This window comes from Podarcis raffonei, chromosome 1 (assembly GCF_027172205.1).
Source record: "Podarcis raffonei isolate rPodRaf1 chromosome 1, rPodRaf1.pri, whole genome shotgun sequence".
Classification (NCBI taxonomy): Eukaryota; Metazoa; Chordata; class Lepidosauria; order Squamata; family Lacertidae; genus Podarcis; species Podarcis raffonei.
This window is the reverse complement of record NC_070602.1, coordinates 46,770,849-46,790,247: the sequence shown is the minus strand read 5'-3', so window position 1 is coordinate 46,790,247 and position 19,399 is coordinate 46,770,849. Positions and strand designations below refer to the sequence as shown.

Here is a 19,399-nt window from a genome sequence, read left to right as displayed (position 1 = left end):
TCCTCTCTAGTCTAGAGTGTTTAATCGCCTTGAATGTCAAGGGCATCTAGCTATGAAAACAGGCTATTCTGTCACATCTCTCCCGCTGCCTCCCCCCCATCCCCAGTTGGGCTTTTGAAAATTAAAGAGGAAGGATGAAAAGTCTTCCCCCAAAATTTCCTGTCATCTTTTTACCTTGAGCTTGCTCTGACAGGCTGTGAAAAAGCAAAGAAGCAAGTGTCGGCGCCAGCATCCCTGTCACACCAATGGCTGTGAAAATCTAGCCCGGCCAGTGCTGTGAGTTGTGCTGCTTGGCTCATCATAATAGAATCTCTTGTCCAATCAACATCCTGGAATCGTCTTCCTCACCGCCCCCCCAACCACCACCACCCCAACAGAGGCATCAGATTGTTTCTTACTCACCATGTCATAAACATTCAAAATCACTGGTTCATTTGCCATTGTGGATTGCAGCGAAGGCTGGATTTTAAGCCTTTAAATCCCTGCCAGATGTGGCAATGCCCAAAGGGATGGGGTTTTTTTCTTTCTTTCACTCTTAGCTGCACAGGGAAGAAATGCTTGTGTGAAGAATAGTCTGTTGTGATGGGGATGTCCAAGAAGGGCTTCCCCCGCCCTTTGATGCCAATTTTTTTTGGAAAAGATGCTCCCCTTTCACCTCCGAACAGAACATTCAGTCTTTTGCTTGCTTTCCTCTTTTAATACTGCAACTGACTGATGTGGCAGCGTTTGTATAGCATGCTCAAGCCAGACCCCGTCCTGCCTCTCTCCTAACTGCAAATCCCAAACAGCACCAAAGGGCTGGATTGTTTGCGTTGTGGATGAACCCTTGTCCTAAATCTCTCAGAATGGGGGAGACCACAGAAGGGAGACGAGAGGATTAAAGGCTGGGTGGGGGGAAGAATCCGGAGCAGACTTTCAGCCAAAGTGTAAATATTTATAATGAAGTTCAAAGTGTGGAGTGACATTGGGAGCGGGGAGATGCTCTAGTAAAGAGTAAAATAATAATAAAAAAACACCTTAAAGTGAAGCTTAGCACCAGGTTTCTAGACTAGAACAGCTCTCTGACAGGCATTGCACACAAAATAAGAGCTCATCTATGCAACACAGAGAGCCTTTAAATTCAGCTAAGGAGAAAGCAACAACACCACACTGCTTCCTGGGGGTCTCTTCTCTGTTCCCAAAGTTTCGGCACCTGCGGGAGCTCTCCAGGGTCCTGAGGTTTACGTCTTAACACCTTGGCTCTTCAAGGGAACTGTAGCAAGCAAGCCATCTCATAAGATCTCTTTGAAAAAAGCAAGAAAAGGCTTGGATAACTCTTTGAGGCTCTGGTGGTGGGGGGACCCATACTCAGTAGGGGGATGAGTTTTCTTAAAGGGAAGCTGGACGTGAACAAAAGCATTTAGTTCAGCCTCTGGAGCGGTTCGGCGGAGGAGCTGTCCAGAGTGCTGAAGTCCCTCGCGCCGTCCATTCCTCGGAGCCGCACACTGGAGACCCGTTGACGAGAATCGCGTGCAAAGAGCTCTCCAGATGCTGACGAGAGGACAGCAGTGACCCGGAAAATCCTGAGCGCAAAGACTTTGCTCTTCTCAGCACTTTGCACTGGAGGCTCAGACACCTGATTTCTGCGCCAGCTCGCCTCAACAGAAGCATCCCTTGGTGGCTGGAAAGAGCAGAAGAGTTCCACTCCATCTTCTCCGAAGATGATGCATCTCCGAAGGGAGACGATTCGACAACCAGGAGCTGGGGAAGGAGGTCAGTCACAGCAGCTGAGACTTCTCGCAGAAGGAGGGGGAGGGGGAGGGAGGGTGTTGTGGACTTTCTCCTATCCCGTCGCTAGTTAGGGCTGCGGGGGTGTAGCGGGACTGTGCATCCTTGCCGGAGACTCGCAAATCCCGTTCAAATCGGACCTGGAGGCCAGAGTAAAGTATGAATCCATTGCGGTATATTTCTTCCTGTGATCGCTCCTCCCTCCCCTTCCCAAAAAAACATAGTGGGATGTGCAATCAAGAGATAGGGAAGGGAAAGGGGGGGATAAGGAAAGAGGGTGGTCTTTCTGTGTCCGGTGAATTTCAGGGAGGGGAGTAAGCTGACCTGAAAGCTGGGGAAGCGCAGATCCTGCTTGGAGTAGCCAAAAAAGGGAGCTGGGATTACCTCATCTGAGTTGGAGGCGTAGCTGAGGCTGGCTGCCAGCTTGCAGCCAACCACATCTGAATGAAAATTGCAGAGAGCCTGTTACATCAGCATAGCCCAGCATTCCCTGGTCTTTCGCAGGCAACAGCTGAATGCTTTCCCCCAGCTGCATGCGGACCATTCAACAGAAGAGACAGAGAGAGAGAGAGCCTTCCTACCTTCCATTTGAGGAATGGCAAGATCCAGCAGGCATATTGATGCTGAGGATAAAAGGTCCGGCTCACCTGCCTAAGCCCCCCCCCGCCCCCCCCGCTTCTCTGTTCTGAACGAGGGGAGACCCATTTTATTCTTCTGCAGTTTTTTCTACAGAGAGGGTACATTTCAGTGGATTTATCAGGATGGTGGAGATAATTTTATGCACCACTACTTAAAAAAAAAAGGAGGAGTGTTCTGAATTAGAATACAGGACTGACAGGGACTCATTAATCCCAGTGAATGCTTAGAATGTATAAGATGCAAGGACGTGCTTCATGGGATGTACGAGGAGGTCTCTCTCTCTCTCTCTCTCTCTCTCTCTCTGTGTGTGTGTGTGTGTGTGTGTGTGTGTGTGTGTGTGTGTGTGTGTTGTGTACAGCCTACATCCCATCTGTTGGGTTACTCATTAAATCCAAGGATGCAATCCTGCTCCTGCTGAGCTCAATGGCAAAACTCCCTAGCTTACAAGGGAGATGGCTTGGATCCCAAACTCCTAGTGTTGTGATTGATTGATTGATTGATTGATTGATTGACTGTAATATCCTATGTGACATCATACTCTCTTGGACTGAATAATTTTGACCTAACATATTTTTTTCCTGCTCCCAGCCCCTTTTCTTTCTGCAGCAAAAGTTGTTTTGTGAAATATTGTCTGCAGGGTGACAGCACAGGATCTCTGAGTGCCATCCAAGAGTGAAATACGACTGGAGAACCTGGGAAATGTGGATTCTACAGCCATCCATCCTGCCCCCTTGAGATTGCAGAGGAACAGCTCAGTCTAACCACTGCAAGCCACTCAGTCCACCCAGCCACTTTCTTTGATGCTCTGTCAGGTTAATGCAGGCTGCAAAAGGCAGCACTGGTTTGAATTAATGGGAATAATAAAGGTTGGGGCAGGCTATGTGCACTGGAATTCTCACTGGAGCAGACTTTCGTCTGAGGTTTGGTGGGAGAGGCTGAAGAGGGGTGAATATCACTCCCTCACCCCCAGCCCTCACTTCAGATCTGGAAGCTGGAAAAAATCTCAGGCAGAGGCAGCAAGCTTCTGAATGCCAGTTGCAGGAAACCACTGAAGGGGAGAGTACAGTCATACCTCGGGTTACAGACGCTTCAGGTTGCATATTTTCAGGTTGCGCACTGCGCCGAACCTGGAAGTACCAGAATGGGTTACTTCTGGGTTTTGGTGCTCGTGCATGCGCAGAAGTGCTAAATTGCACTTTGTGCATGCACAGAAGTGCCGGATTGTGACCCATGCATGCGCAGATGCGGCGCTGCAGGTTGCGAATGTTGCGGGTTGCAACGTGCCTCCCGCACAGATCACATTCGCAACCCGAGCGTCCACTGTACTCTTGTGTTTGAATCCTGCTTGCTAGTTTCTCACAGGCATCTGGTTGGCTACTGTGAGAACAGGATACTGGACTAGATGTGCCATTGTCCTGATATAGCAGGCTCTTCTTATGTTCTTATGGAAGCTGGATAAAAATCTCAGTCGGGCAGGGGGCAGGGGAAGCAGGAAAGACATAACACCAAGCTTTACACCAAGTCAGACCATTGATCTAGCACAGTCCTATCAACACAAGCTGGCAGCTGTCCAGGTTTTCAGACAGGGAACATTACCACTCCTACCTGGAGATGTCAGGGATTACACCTGGGATGTTCTGTGTGCTAAGAGATGGTCTACCCCAAATCCCGTGGCCCTTCTAGAAGTTGTTAGATATCTAGAGGATGGCAGGTTTAGGTGAAGGTCTGTAGCTCAGTTATAGAGCAACTGCTTTGCAAGCAGAACATCTCAGGCTTAATCCCAGGCATTAAACAGCCAGAAGTGGTTTGCCAGGTGAAGTGGTGCTACTACGCTAGCTTCCCAGGCAATGGGTTGCTGTTACTTACTGGGAGAGAGCTGGGGTGGTGGTGAAGAGAAGGCTGGTGCAGTGCAAATGCACCAGCAGAGCCGCCAATCTGGTGCTTCTGCTAATGTATTTCCACTGCACTGAACTCCTCAACATCTCTATAGCAACCCACTGTTGGGAGCCTGCCCCACCCAGTGAGCTGCTTCTGTTTTCAGCATCCCTAACCATTCACCATGCTCTCTGGGGCTAATGAAACTTATATTCTAATGATCTCTGGAGGGCATCAGGTTCGGCTCTGATTTGGTTGTAATCTAATGGCAGTGTACCTCCCTTGAAGTGTGCTTCAAGGACTTCGAACTGAAAGCCTCAATTTCAAGTTGCATCTCAGTATCTATTTATTTGATGCATTTACAGTCTAAGTTCTAGGGTAAAACTTTGTGAATAAAATGTCAACAAAAACACATCCATTAAACAACAAAACATTAAAACAAGATAAATAAATTGATGCCTAAAGCTGTCACAATCAAAATATGAAAACTATCAGTTAAATGTCAAGTAGAAGAGAATTTTTAAAATAAAGCTATCAAGGAGGGGGCCAAAGGTAGTACCCATGGGAGGAAGTTCCAGATATGTGGGGCCGTCACTGAAAAGGCCTTGCCCCTGCCAACAGCTTGTCCTTAACAGTGGACTAAAGAGCTCAGCTTTTGAGGCTGATCTCACAAGTGGTGAATTCACTAAGCACCAATGAACAAGTCATTATCTCTCCATCTGCAAAATGAGAAGAACAGGAAACAAAAGTGAACAGGTGGAAATGGTCGTACTTTTTGGAAGGTTCAATTAATATTTTGCCGCTGCCATGGCCACCATGATCCAAGCTCCCATTTTGAACCAGAATTTATTATTTTTAGCCAATCTATCCAGTCTAATAACACCACACTCTATTAGGAGAAACGGAGAATTTAAACTTATGCTGAAATGTTAACTAGACTGTTCATTCTCTAACTATTGATGGGTTTTTTTTAGAGTTACAATGAAGAACTAAACGGTGCATGAAACTGTAACTGTCAGTTCAATCCTATACATGTTGCCTCTGAAGTAAGCCTAACTGAGTTCAAATGGACTTACTCCCAGGTAAAAGTGTATAGGATTGCAGCCAATGCCATTTTGTTACAACCTTTATCAGGGATACTGTAAAACAAAGCAACACCATGTTTTATATGTGGTCTGTTAAAATGTGGTTTTTTAATAGAATTATTGCTGACATTCAGGTAACTCTAACTTAACTTTGTCTTAATGAAGTGGGCTTTGTCTGCATATTAGAACACAAACAGTGAAGCTCCTGGTTAAATTTTGTAAAGTGTGTGTTTAAAGTAGGTTTTGAGAGTAATATGAACTTAGAGTATATATCCTCTAATAGCTTCCAAGAAACCATTACTGTTAATTAACAGATTGCATGCTGTGTGCAATGCTGGCAGTTGCTTCCTTTTCTCAGTATTATGAAGATTTTAGATACTTACCCCCTCCTTTAGCACCCATTAGGCTATTTGCATGCTCTGTTGTTTTATTTGTGAACTTTATATACCACCCTTCCTTGACAAGACAGTTTACTACATAGCAACATAATAATAAACAATATAATGTACCTACATCATAGCCATAAAACAGAAATAATATAAATATAAATATAACATGTCTTTCTGAAATTAGCCAGGCTTCATCCTCTCAGAAAGAGTAACCCTGCCTAGAATTTGCATTAAACTCTGGCCCAAATTTAAATATTAATGAATTGCTTTAATAACAACAACAATAAAAGACACAATGAAAGGTTCTCTGCACAAAACGCTGTAGATGGATCTACCTGAAATTTGGTAGACTTAATCGGGGGGGTAGGGGGGCTCATTTGTCTTCAAATTTTATCCACTTGTGTGAAAAAGAGAAAGTTATGGCTGTTTTTAGACTCCCCATTCCCTAGTGAATCTCAAGCATAGGAAATCTTCAGAGATGGGTGCTTGTTAGAAATAATAATAATAATAATAATAATAATAATAATAATAATAATAATTTTTATTTATACCCCGCCCTCCCCAGGGCGACTAACAAGCAATAATAAAAACAAGTTGAATGAATACAACTTAAAAACAAGATTAAAATACAACATTAAAATATTGAAACATTAAAATATTAAAATGCAGCCTCATCACAGGAGGAGAAAGGAAAAAGGAAAAAGAAAGAGTGGGAGGGAATCAGATTGGCTCCAAGCCAAAGGCCAGGCGGAAGAACTCTGTCTTACAGGCCCTGCGGAAGGAAATCAGATCCTGCAGGGCCCTGGTCTCATGAGGCAGAGCGTTCCACCAGGACGGAGCCAGAGTTGAAAAGGCCCTGGTTCTGGTTGAAGCTAATCTAACTTCCTTAGGGCCCGGGACCACTAGGGTGTTGCACTTCGTGGGGCATACCGGGAGAGGCGGTCCCGTAGGTATGAGGGTCCTAGGCCTCTGCACTTTGTGCAGAGAATGGAAGAGGTGTAAATTGGAAGGATTTCCTCTTGGGTTCCTGTTAGACAGATTTAACTAAAGAGAAGATGCTGTTGCGTTTTGGGAAGCGGTCTGCTTGAGGTGCGCCTATTCTGGGGGACAAAGGTATTTCTGAACTTTCTCTTATCAGGTTAGGTCATATTTTCTTGCTCTTCACTTTCAGGAAGCTGGAGGGAGATTGTGCCGTTTGGGTACTGAAGCACAGTGAAGTGTGTAAATCCAGCGGTAAATCTGTCTTGCAGGCTGAAGGTCCAAGGTTCAATCTTCAGGTAGGACTGGGAAAGATTCCCTGTCTGAAATCCTGGAGAGCTGCTGACAGCTAGTGTAGACACTCCTGAGCTAGATAGACCAATGATCTGACTCTGTGTGGCAGCCTCCTGTGTTTGACTTAGCTCTAGGTAGCTGCCCTCTTATTGGGGCTTTGTGGATGGTTGCTTTGGAACAGAGATGGGGAACGTGTGGTTCTTCAGATGTTGTTGGACTACAACTCCCACCATCCCTGACCATTGGTCCTGCTGGCAGAAGCTAGTGGAGAGTTGAAGTCCAGCCATGCCTGCAGGGCTACAGGTTCCCCCACTATTGCACTGGAGGATAGTGCAGCACTGAAGCTAGGTGGCTTTCATATCCAGGTCATGGCCATTTGGATCCTGGCCTTTCTTATTTCTGCCCATTTGTGAAACAAAATGAAACTCATTTCTCCAAAGTACAGCGTATTTGCCTTGTCCAATTCTAGTACTGTCCAAAACCACTCTCTCCTTCACCTCTCTCCAAATCTCTGTGCTTGAAACTGAAGTTGACATCATCACTCTGAATCTTGCAAGCTCATCTGTCTTTCAGAATGACAGCTTAGCAGCATGTCAGGATGAATCTTCATATATTTCTAGGGACAAAGGTATTTCTGAACTTTCTCTTATCAGCTTAGGCCACATTTTATTGCGCTGGGCTTTCATAAATTGAGAGAGAGAGAGAGAGAGAGAGAGAGCGCAGTTTGGGTACAGAAACACACTCAAGCCTACAAAAATTCAAGTTTAGTTATATATGATTTGGAAAGGACATCCGCCAACTGTTTTCTAAGTAGATTCCCAACTTATCATTCTGATGCAATGACCCCAGACCTCTAGTAACTTTTCTATACCTTTTTTTAATGCTATACCATAAATTTTCAAACTCTCATGATATACTTTGGCATAGGGATGGACAAATCTTTCATTTTTGATTTCTCTCAGTTTGAATTTCCCCCCAAACTTTCTTTTCAAATCTTTCTCCACATTTCTGCAGCTATTTATTTATTTAAAACAATCCTCCTTAAAACTAGACAAATCAGACCAAAAAGTTTACTTTTCAAAAGGACCTTATATGAGGATATTGTTCTAAACGTTAAAACTTTTACCACTGCTATTACTGCTACTACTTTTCTGACAACAGGAAGTGCTACTTGTTTTACTCCACCATGGACTGGCAGTCTAAATGGCAACCACACTTCTCATTTTGCTAAAGCTATGAAAGATGACTTCACTAGAAGCAGCAACTTTAGCCATGCAAAACCTGCCAAACAGCTCCTTGGGAAAACCAAGTTCTACATTAGTTTCATTTAAATACACTTAACAGGGCAACATTCCTTTGTGAGACAAACCATTGGGTAGAACTACTCTGTCTCCACCTGCTGGCAAACCTATATGTCATCTGATGGCCTTTGCTTTGCTTCATGGTTAGATCAGGTGATAGATCAGCAGAGGCTTTAATTTTTAAAGCACACACTGGTCACCTGTTAAGAACAGCAGCAGCAACAACAACAATCACAGCTGTCTATTCTAGAAGTTAAGGAAGCATGAATTACTGTGGCCAGGTCTGACCTCTCTAGGAAATGGGACAACTGCCTCATCAGCCATCAGATAATGCTTAGTTACTGTGACTACCACATCATCTAAGAGTGGTGCTACATCAAGAAGCATCTACCCAAGCATCAAAGTTGATTTTTTTTTTTTAGAGTAGCATCACCCCATCCAAAACAGGATATGCATTTACTCCCAGATCAGGTGTCCCACTAAACCAGACATTCCTCTGTTTCTTCTGAATTAAGTTTCAGATTGTTTTCTCCCATCCACTCCCATAAAGTTAATTCCACTGCATCCCTAGGATCTGAAAGAAATGAGAGACAGAGCCAAGTGTCATTAGCATACTGATGAGTCCACAGCCCAATTTCAGGACAACCTTATCAAGCAGACATGGAAGCATTTAAGGGATGAGATCAAAATGTTGTGGCACAATGAAAGCCAAAGGAAGATTGGTAACCTTCTACCACAAGCGCGGGGAATCTTTGAGCCTCCAGGTGTTGCTGAACTACAACTCCCATCAGCATCAGAAACAATGGCCAAGGATAATGGAAGTTGCAATTCAGCAACACCTGGAGGGACAAAGGTTCCCCACACCTGCTCTTGAAGACCAGTAGTCCCCCAGCACCACCTTGCAGGACCTATCCTCCAGAGATGAGCAGAGCCACATGGCTCCTGTGCCTGGCAAACTCATTCCTAAATTGGCACATAAGAATTCCATGATCAATGGCATCAAAAGGATCTGGAGCAGCCTTTCTCAGCCTTGGGTCTCCAGATGTCCTGCTACGGGTGATGGAAGTTGTAGTCCAACAACATCTGAGGATCCGAGGTTGAGAAAGGCTGATCTAGAGCAGGGTTTCCCTGCTGTTTTTGGACTACAACTCCCATCATCCCTAGCTAGCAGGACCAGTGTTCAAGGATGATGAGAACTGTAGTCTAAAAACAGCTGGGGACTCAAGTTGGGAAACCCTGATCTTGAGAATCAAACAGGGACTTGAAAATCAACAGGAGAGATAGATAGCAAAACATCCCCAGTTGATTCTATAAGGCAGTCACAGGACATAGAAATGGATACAGTCTTGTGCATAGGAAGTCTGCTCACGTTTACTCCAAAGAAGTTCTCACTGTGTTCAGTTGGGGTGTTGGGGTAGTGTGTGCATTCTTTGGTATGTAAATAAAATGCTGATTGCTGGCTTCAAAGCAAAGGCAAACAAGAATAAGGCTTCCTTCGTTTTGTTAGGAATTCTGGGTCTGCAACTACCAATGGCATGCCATTACTGGTTGTTGTGGCACACCCCTTTAAGTGAAGAACAATGAAGCCTGCAATTTAAAGGATGTGTTTGTACATTGAGGAGAAATGTTTGGAGCTGAATGAAAAGGCAGAGTTTACGCTTGAGTACGGCTTGTTGTGCCAGACCAGCTGAGCTGCATCAAATGCAGACAAGGGGAGTCATCAAGAAAAAGCAACCTGTGACTCACTTTCCATGGTCCCAGTGAGGTAAAGTCACATGGGAAGTAGGATGGAGTCCTGCAATTTAGAACTGCCAAGACATCCTCCATCTGCAATGAAAACAAAGGACCATGGGGTGCTATTGGTTTGAGTAGAAACAATTTTCAAATGACTTACTTTGGAGCATTTCCATTGAAGTCAATGGGGCTACTCTGGCTTTAAACATCATTTAAGAAACACAGCAAGTCCTGAATCCTGTGCTTATAAGGAGCAGCCTGAAATCTGGGATGGGAATTTGTGGCCCTGAAGATGTCCCAGTAGCCTCAGCCAGCATGATCAACGGACAGGGATTATGGAACAACATCTGGAGTGCCACAGGTCCCCAATCCTTGTCTTAAACATTGCTGGGGGGTATGCAAAAAGCAGAAGGAAAAACCCTGCCAAGGAAGATATATTTGATGGGTTCAAAATTTTAATTTAGTACATTTAATTTCAATGGAAGGCTCTATTCTGAATTAAGTTCAAATGCAGTCTAGACCTCAGTTTTTATTATTACATATATCTTGCACAAGAGGTAGAAATCAGATCCTAACTGTTAAATTATTCTAACTATTGAGCAGTATGAAAAGAGGAACTGCTGGTTACATTGACTGTGAAACAAAAGTAATGCTAATAGGAAATAATGGGATCTTTCTCTCTGGTACAATTGTATGCATCCATCTGCAGAGTAACCTGGGGTTAATGTAAGTGCATTTAGCTTTCATTATTTTATTTGTCAGCTACAGAAAGCAGATCAGCCCTGGAGAGGCTGCTGTGCTAACACAATTTGCTTTTCTTTGCAAAGATTGCATGGCTGCTTTGTGTCATATTATACTGAAGTGAAGTGAGATAAGAGGGAAATGATTTTCCTTAACCATTGCTCCTTTTAATCCACAGAGGATTATATCTGGCAATCTAATTGCAGGTCATCCAAATATGCACACTCATAGACCGGAACAGAGATTCTCAAACTTTTAAGCCCCGTGGCCCACCTGAGAAGGCTGAAAATTACTGAGGCCCAGAGTGTGGCATAATCTGATGGTGATTACAGACATCGTTTTCTACTGATATCTTATCCATCTTTGGAAATTGGTAAATGCATTTTCCTTGCGGCAAGGTGTTCCATAGCTCAGCTTTCCCCAAGTTAAGTATGACATTGCTCTGGATGTATTGTGACTTCCTGCCCTCCTCCTTTCAGACAGAATTTGCTAATCCAGAGGCTTTAAGTGGAGATCTCCCTTTTATATACAGTGGTACCTCGGGTTAAGAATTTAATTCGTTCTGGAGGTCTGTTGTTAACCTGAAACTGTTCTTAACCTGAGGGACCACTTTAGCTAATGGGGCCTCCTGCTGATGCCACGCCGCCGCCACGCAATTTCTGTTCTCATCCTGAAGCAAAGTTCTTAACCTGAGGTACTATTTCTGGGTTAGCGAAGTCTGTAACCTGAAGTGTCTGTAACCTAAAGTGTCTGTAACCCACGGTACCACTGTATTCCCTTCACACTCACACATGACTCTCCAAGTATTTTTCACTCATCTCCTGCAGTCTTTTCCTTCCATTCCCCTTCCATTTCATACTTAGATTGTACCTTCCCTTTCATACTTAAATTGTACCTTATTCTCTCCCCTCCCTCACCCGCTTGACCTTTCTTCCCTGGTCTTTTTACATCCACTTGTTCCTTCCACAACAGTTCTCCATTTCCCCCCTCTGTTACCCTTTCCCCTCAGAAAGGGGAGACCTGTGAGTGTGTTTGTGGAGAAGAAAAGGCAGACCTTTACAGGGACACAGGAGAACCAAGGATTCCTTAATAAATCTGCAAACTGAAGGATAATTTTAATTGAGAGTATATTTAGAGTAGAGTAAACTCTTCTGCTTCCCAATCATCTATTTCAAACTCTATCCAATGACCTAGATCAAGGAACTGAAAGGACTGTGCACACACTATGTGCACTCTCTTTCCCTCAAACAACTCTGGGCAATGGAGTTTACTGCTCAGAGTTGCAAGTCTGGTTGAGACTTGGGCAAGTCAAATAAATGAATAAACAAAGTTAGTGTGTGTGCGCGCAACAAAAAATTGCTCTTTCCTGTCTCCTATCTCTGATTAACAATGTTCACAAGTGCCACTCTGGCGTCACACCAGTGAGCTGGCAAAAGATTCATGTCGGCTTCTCATTTTTAATGACCCAGGAGACATTTCTGAGAGTCCCTCCTCTGTCTGGAAGGATGTGGACATTCTTATCTGAATGGATAAACCCTATGAAACTGGTGAGCCTCTTTGCTGAACTATTGCTGTTTATTGGTCTGGCTGTGAACCAGTCAATATATTATTCCTTCTTTGCCAGCACTAAAGCAATGTCCTATCTTGAAAATGTAACACGTTCTAGTAATAATGTGACTTCCAGGATACAGAGAGACTATGTGCACACTCTCATCCACTGCACCCCTGCCAGTAGTTTGGGAAGAGTGCACATTAGCCACAATCCATATCTATCCAGTACCTATCCCATCGTTTCTTATGAAACTCTGCCCTTTGATGCATTTCCCCCCAAGCTAGTATTGATCTGAATTGAAAAAATGAACAGCCTTGTGGCATGTTAAACCTGCACTGTGTACACAGACTTAGATGATTGCAGGTAGACCTAAGGATGTCACAGGTCATCCTTAGAAGTAGAAGGCTTCAGTTTCACCTGTGCCCTCCCTTGTGGCACCATGTCTGTCCTTGGCAATTGTGCTTCCTTCAGCACAATTAAAGTTGTTTCCACCGATATCAAGGAAGCCTTTAGTGCAGACTCCCAGAACAAGTGAGCAAGAACTGTCTATAAACAGTGATCCCTTACTTTAGCTCTGCCTCTCCTTCTCTGCCTCTGTTTCCCATTGCCCTTGGCACCTGCTGAAGGGAAAGAGAGAGGAGCTCAGCCCTACGGATCAGATTTTGCAGGGGTGGCGGAAGAGCCATCTGCGAAGTTGACTAAGGGCTTGGCTTGTAGGAGAAAGATGCCATATTAATAAATGTTTCAATTTAACCTTGTAGTCTAAGCCCTTAGACAATTATGCCACTCATCATTCTCTTAGGAGCCTGCAGGGAGAGATGAGCTGTGAAATTGACTTAAGGACTTGGCTTGCTGGGCAAAGAGGTGATAGTGACTAATCCGAGCACTTGGCAGTTACCTAGCAACAACCCCATGTGCTCCTCAATTACTTCTGGATTGGGGAGCCTGCCTAATGTGCACCAGCTTCTCCCTAAACTCTCCAGCAGTGATGACAGACTCTAGGGTTGCATGATTCACTTCAAATCTTTCCTTGTGTCAGTACAAAGCTCTCCCTTCACCACCACCTTCCATTCCCCCCTGTATTTAAGTAGGAGTGTGTGGAGAATAAAACATTTAGCAGGTGAAAACGCCATGAAGATACACACACACGGAAGTGAAAGCCAAGTGTTTGGGTAATGCCCTCTTCATCTGAAGAAAGCCTCCATTTTCAGGCGGACTGTACCAAGTTTCTTCTTGTAGCTCCTCAACGGTAGCTCCTTATTGCTGCAAGACAGTTACACTTTTCTATTTCAAAACACTGGACCCATGTAACACACTAAACGCCAGTTGTGCAACACCAGTGATTACCTTTGTTTGCTCTCAGCATCCTTCTGAGGCAATTGTAACAATCACAAGTGACAGGGGCCTGGGTGTCTCCAAAAGGCTGATCATCCGAATAGAATTTATTGGATGTACCTCCCCCAGGCCAGCTGGTTAAATATGGATGTGATACATCATAGGCGCCGACTCCATGGGGCTTGAGGGGGCCCGAGCCCCCTCAAAAATTCGTTTGGGGGGGCTCCGCCCCCCCCAATAATCTCCGGCGCCCCTCCAGCAGAGCGCCATCGCCGCCCCTCCCCCAGCCCAAAATGCACAGGGGGGGCGGGCTGCATGCCTCCTGCCCTCCCTCCCGAGCAAAAGCTCCACCCAATTTCCTTTGGAGCTGATTAATAGGCGCAGCACGCTCTCCCCTATTCGCTCACGAGGAGGCGGCGCCACTTTATTTGCATATTCATGAGCTTATTTATTATTCATGAGCTTTCCCGGGCCCCCCCAATATTTTTTATAAGTCCGCGTCGCTGTGATACATGTAGTCAAAACAAAATAAAAATACAGCTCATTTCAAGACCACCATTTTACAGTGCAAGAAGATCCAATTATTGGTCATCATTACTAAGCTACAAGAAGATGCAGCACACATGAGACCTGCAACAAAATGTTGCTTTTCATCGCCATATCTGGGCCCACATCTGAAAGGCCACCCTGTTGTAATGTTGGCTTGATTGAATTTCATTGGCCCGATGATGTTCTGTGACCGTGCCTTACAATGTCAATTCTGCTGAGTTGACCAGTTTAATCCCTTTAGCTGTTTCCCCCATCCAGGAGGCCTCCTGAGCCGTACTGAAGCAATTTTAAAATCATATAGGCAATACAGGAGCAAAGTGTCTCCCAGGCTCCTGTAGCGAGCAGCCTGCCAACAGGGGCATATCTAGTAATGCAGGCCTCCTGCCCTCTTCTCCACATACGGACAATGCAAAGGGCCCTCTGCGTTGACCTGGTGATCCCCCCATCTATAGCATTCTTTATTAAACAAATTAGTTAATGAGCAGGGCAGGAAGAGTCATCAAATGACAATGAGGGCGAAGAAACAGAAACACAAACAACCATTTGGAGTCTCATTACAAAGACCGACCACAGTGGGCAAAACGCTAAGCGTACACAAGCCTCACTTTGTAGGCCTTCCTTGTATATAATGATGACTTCATTTTCTCTTCTGTGAAGCCCCCAACTTTATTGAAATGATTACTTAGCCAACTCAACCGCTAGCCTTGTTCAAATGGGGATGCTGCTATTCAAATATCCATTAGGAGTGACTCAGATTTCACAACAGCTTCCTGAACGGACAATAAAGATTTGCCTTTCTAATAGTTCTGTGTGGTAACCAAGGGAGGCTCTGGAGGCAGTTCTCGGAAAAAAGAGACCCAAGAAGACTACATTCTTGTTGGACTGTAGAGTTCCCATTCATTTCCCCAACTTGAAAAAAAGAAGCATTTGTTGTGCTAGGCAGGGAAAACTCAGGGGAAATTTCCTGAGTTTTTTTGTCCCAGGGCATCCCCAAGTGGTGGGGAAGAGAATTTGGAGATTCGGACTGAGATAGTCTAACCATTTGTTTTAGGTCCTTTTCCACTGCTTTGCAGGTGAACCTCCCAAGTGGTTAAGAGAATATATTAAAACAATAAACTTCACTTAAAAATTGTAAAATAGCAAAAGCATGCTAGAATGGATTTATTTATTTTTAATGCTGAATACATGGCATATGAGGGAAAGATGGTCCTTATGTAGCCCTGTGGTAATAGTTGGGGGGGTGGAGAAGAGACCCCCTCAACTGGAATATGAGATGCTGGACAGCGAGGGCAGCTCTCCAGGCTGTCCTATTTCTTCCTGTCTGGGAAAAAATGGTCATTTGGTAGCCTTGTTGCGGAAGAGCCATGTTCATGGTAGAGCTGGGATGAGGAACCTTTTCCAGAGCACTCTGAAGAAAACATTCCATAACTGGGGTACCACCACTGAGAAGGTCCTGTCCTCTCACCTTCACCTTGTCAGGGCACCTGCAGGAGGTCTTCAAAAGAAGCTCTTTTGAGTACAAGTAGGCACATACAGAAAGGGACGCGGGTGGTGCTGTGGGTTAAACCACAGAGCCTAGTACTTGCCGATCAGAAGGTCGGCGGTTCAAATCCCAGCGACGGGGTGAGCTCCCATTGTTCGGTCCCTGCTCCTGCCAACCTAGCAGTTCGAAAGCACATCAAAGTGCAAGTAGATAAATAGGTACCACTCCGGCGGGAAGGTAAATGGTGTTTCTGTGCACTGCTCTGGTTCGCCAGAAGCGGCTTAGTCATGCTGGCTACATGACCTGGAAGCTGGCTCCCTCGGCCAATAAAGCGAGATGAGTGTCGCAACCCCAGAGTCGGTCACGACTGGACCTAATGGTCAGGGGTCCCTTTACCTTTACTTTTAGGCACATACAGAAGCAGCCAATTCTTCAAGGATTCAGGTCCTAAACTATATTGGGCTTTAAAGGTGAAAACCAGGACTTTCAGTTTGACAGAAATAAGAGCTGAAGAAAGCACAACTGGCATAACATCATCATACCTGCCCAGTCCCTGCAAGTCTAGCCCCCCACCCATATTCTCAACTAAATGCAGTTTCCAAGCCTTTTTCAAAGGCAGCCCCATATAGAGCGCATTACAGTAGTCTAACCCCCAAGTTACCAGAATGACCTGGTTACTGGGGCCAGGTCATAGCTAGAACAGCAGTGATCCACTGGGTGTATAAGGGATAATAAATCAGTCTCTTCTCAACCAACCTGGTCCTGAGCTGTATAGGTCTTTAGATGTGAATAAGTAAAGTTCATTTTAAGTGTGAGCCTGCTGGGAGTGTGACTTGGTTGAAAAGCTTTGGGTGGAACTTGTTGCACTAAGATTGTCAGCACAAGCATGTGTTTTCCAGATGGAACAATCTCCCTCTGCTTCTCCCTAGGCCCTGTTCTGGAGATCTGCCCAACCCTCCAGAGATTTGGAGAAAGGGGGAAAGCCCTATTGAGCTAGCAGGAGACCTTCTGCTGGCTTCCGCTAGTGCGCCAGGTTAGTTGAACCTGGTCCTTTTAAACCAAAATCAATTATTTATTTGCACAACTGAGATCTTTCTTGTGTGTGAATGCAGTTTTCCAACTGGCTTTCCTCTGCAATGTGGTTTATAAAGCCCCACGTAACTTCCTAAATGCAATCTGGAGGGAAGGACAGAGTGTCTCTAGATGCCAAGTGAGGAAACTGAACCTCACAAGGCATTCAAGGTAATCTTTCCACAGCTTTTCTCTTTGCAAGATGCTTGTGAATTTCCATTAGAAAAACAGCACGGCTGTCACTTGGTGTTGCCATAGTGCTGCTGAATACAGAACATAATAAACTAAGCTGCGGTGCCTCTGCCCCACTCCAGCTACTGTGACCTGCAGTTTGTGTGGCAATTCAGAAAGGTTTCTCTTTAAAAGCTGTTGCTTGATGTATACTACCACTTAACAGATGCTGATTGCTGCCTTTCTCCTGCTGTGTTAAGGGTACACCAAGCAGATTTTGGGGGTGGGGAGGGGGACACAGTTGCACAATAGGAGCACTTAGCAACAGTGGCATTTGTAATTGCTGCCACTTTGAAGTGGAGCAGGCGAGCCCATTTCTTTTGCCTGAATCGATAAGCAAAATAGCCCATTCAGTCATGTCCTGGGTGTGCCAGTCTCCAGTGTCTCAAGCACAAAACAGTTTTAACTCCAATAGCTGATTGATTTTTATTTTTTTGTATGAAAAGTCATCCTTTCAGGGTCATCTTCGACAAACCAATTTGTTCTTCTGAGCTTCCCTTTCAGGCTTTCCAGCAAGGACCCTCCTGACATTCCCTCAATATGCCACACTAGCAAAGAAAAGCAAACAATGGTGTGTTGGCAAATGGTAAGAAAGGGATTGAACGCTGCTGTAATGTGCTTCTCGCTTAGAACATGCTGGGTGTATTTGGTTGGCCACTTCCAAAGGGATCAGGCAAAAATACAGAAAAGAACAGGAAATGTTCCCTTCCAAATGAGGAAAGGGCAAAACACTTGGGAGCGTCTCTTCACACCTGGGACCCAAAGCGGGCACTTTACAGTTTGCCTTGGACTAAGGGTGCAGTCTAAATTAAAGAGAGAGAGGTTATAAATTTCAATTTTAGGGTGTTGTCTGCTTGCCCCTCCAAAACATTACCAATCTAAAAACCTAATATAAAAATAAATTCCATTTCTTTATTATGAATCACCCATGAATTGTCACTATTAGCAGAGAAGAAGAGTTTGGATTCGATATCCCATCTTTCACTCCCCTTAAGGAGTCTCAAAGCGGCTAACTTCCTTCTTGAGGCTGAGAGACTTCAGAGAAGTGCGACTAGCCCAAGGTCACCCAGCAGCTGCATGTGGAGGAGCGGGGAAGCGAACCCGGTTCACCAGATTACGAGTCCCCTGCTCTTAACCACTACACCACGCTGGTGTAGAGGGAGGGGCCAAGCTACCAACAAGTCTCCATTTGCCCTGCTGCTTGCAGAGGTCAGTGGCTGTTGCAGCAGAGAATGTGGCCAAGGACTCCCCTTTCCATCCTGCCGTTCCTTCCATGGGAATCACTTGACGCCACCTATTGCTAGTGGAGGTGCCAGCTGTCCACTTTCTATTTTGCACTGATTTTTAGCCAACCATTTATGTGACTTTGATTTCTGACAGTCATCTTGAGCTGGATGGTGAGATTCGAATTTAATTAGTGTTTGATTATTAAACAGTGCCCTGCTGGATCAGACCAAAGGCCCATCCAGCCCACCAATATTGTTATCTCAGCAGCCAAGAAGATGCCTCTGGGGAAGCCCACAAACAGGACACCACTCTCTTCCCATGCGATTCCCTTGCTGAATCACATTTCCCTGTGGTTCACTATATATTTTGTTGTGTTCACATGATGTTTGCTGGTTTGGAGACCTTTGGACTGAAAAGTGGTATGTAAATACATAATAGTAAAGGTAAAGGGACCCCTGACCATTAGGTCCAGTCGTGGCCGACTCTGGGGTTGCGGCGCTCATCTCGCTTTATTGGCCGAGGGAGCCGGCGTACAGCTTCCGGGTCATGTAGCCAGCATGACTAAGCTGCTTCTGGCGAACCAGAGCAGCGCACGGAAATGCTGTTTACATTCCCGCCGGAGTGGTACCTATTTATCTACTTGCACTTTCGACGTGCTTTCGAACTGCTAGGTTGGCAGGAGCTGGGACTGAACAACGGGAGCTCACCCCGTTGCGGGGATTTGAACCGCCGACCTTCTGATCAGCAAGTACTAGGCTCTGTGGTTTAACCCACAGCGCCACCCGCATCCCCGTTAAATACATAATAATAATGGCACTAAGTTCTGGTTGCTGGAACCAGTTTCCCTAGGAAGTCAGACCACTGGTTCATAAGGCTCAGCATTGTCAACACTGACTGGCAGCAGCTCTCCAGGATTTTCAGAAGAGTCTCTTCCAGCTCTACCTGGAGATGCCAGGGGAACATGGGACCTTCTCCATGCAAAGTAGATTGTCTACCACCAAACTACAGCCCTTCTTTCAAGTTCAGAAAAGGGGTGGGGGGCTCTACAGTAGCCAAGCACCAGTCATGACAAATACCTCAAGAATTTCCTCAAAATCCTGTAAAGAAAAGCTAAGAGATTAGGAAAGCAAGGCACTGTTAGACTACAA

The 19,399-nt window shown here is 45.1% G+C and overlaps 1 protein-coding gene and 1 long non-coding RNA gene across 2 annotated transcripts in view; one reads left to right on the top strand and one right to left on the bottom strand.

Moving 5' to 3' along the window:
• Nucleotides 1-844, bottom strand: part of LOC128412019 (deubiquitinase DESI2-like) — a 42,936-nt gene extending 42,092 nt beyond the window's left edge. The window contains exon 1 of the mRNA XM_053384779.1: nucleotides 403-844. Within this exon, the coding sequence (XP_053240754.1) occupies nucleotides 403-441 (39 nt within the window). The 5' untranslated portion in view covers nucleotides 442-844. The remainder of the gene's footprint in view (nucleotides 1-402) is intronic.
• Nucleotides 845-1,659: 815 nt separating this feature from the next.
• LOC128412030 (uncharacterized) lies at nucleotides 1,660-3,302 on the top strand. The gene is made up of 2 exons (XR_008330019.1): nucleotides 1,660-1,752; nucleotides 2,995-3,302. It is a non-coding gene; the product is annotated as an uncharacterized LOC128412030 (long non-coding RNA).
• The last annotated feature ends 16,097 nt before the right edge of the window (nucleotides 3,303-19,399 follow it).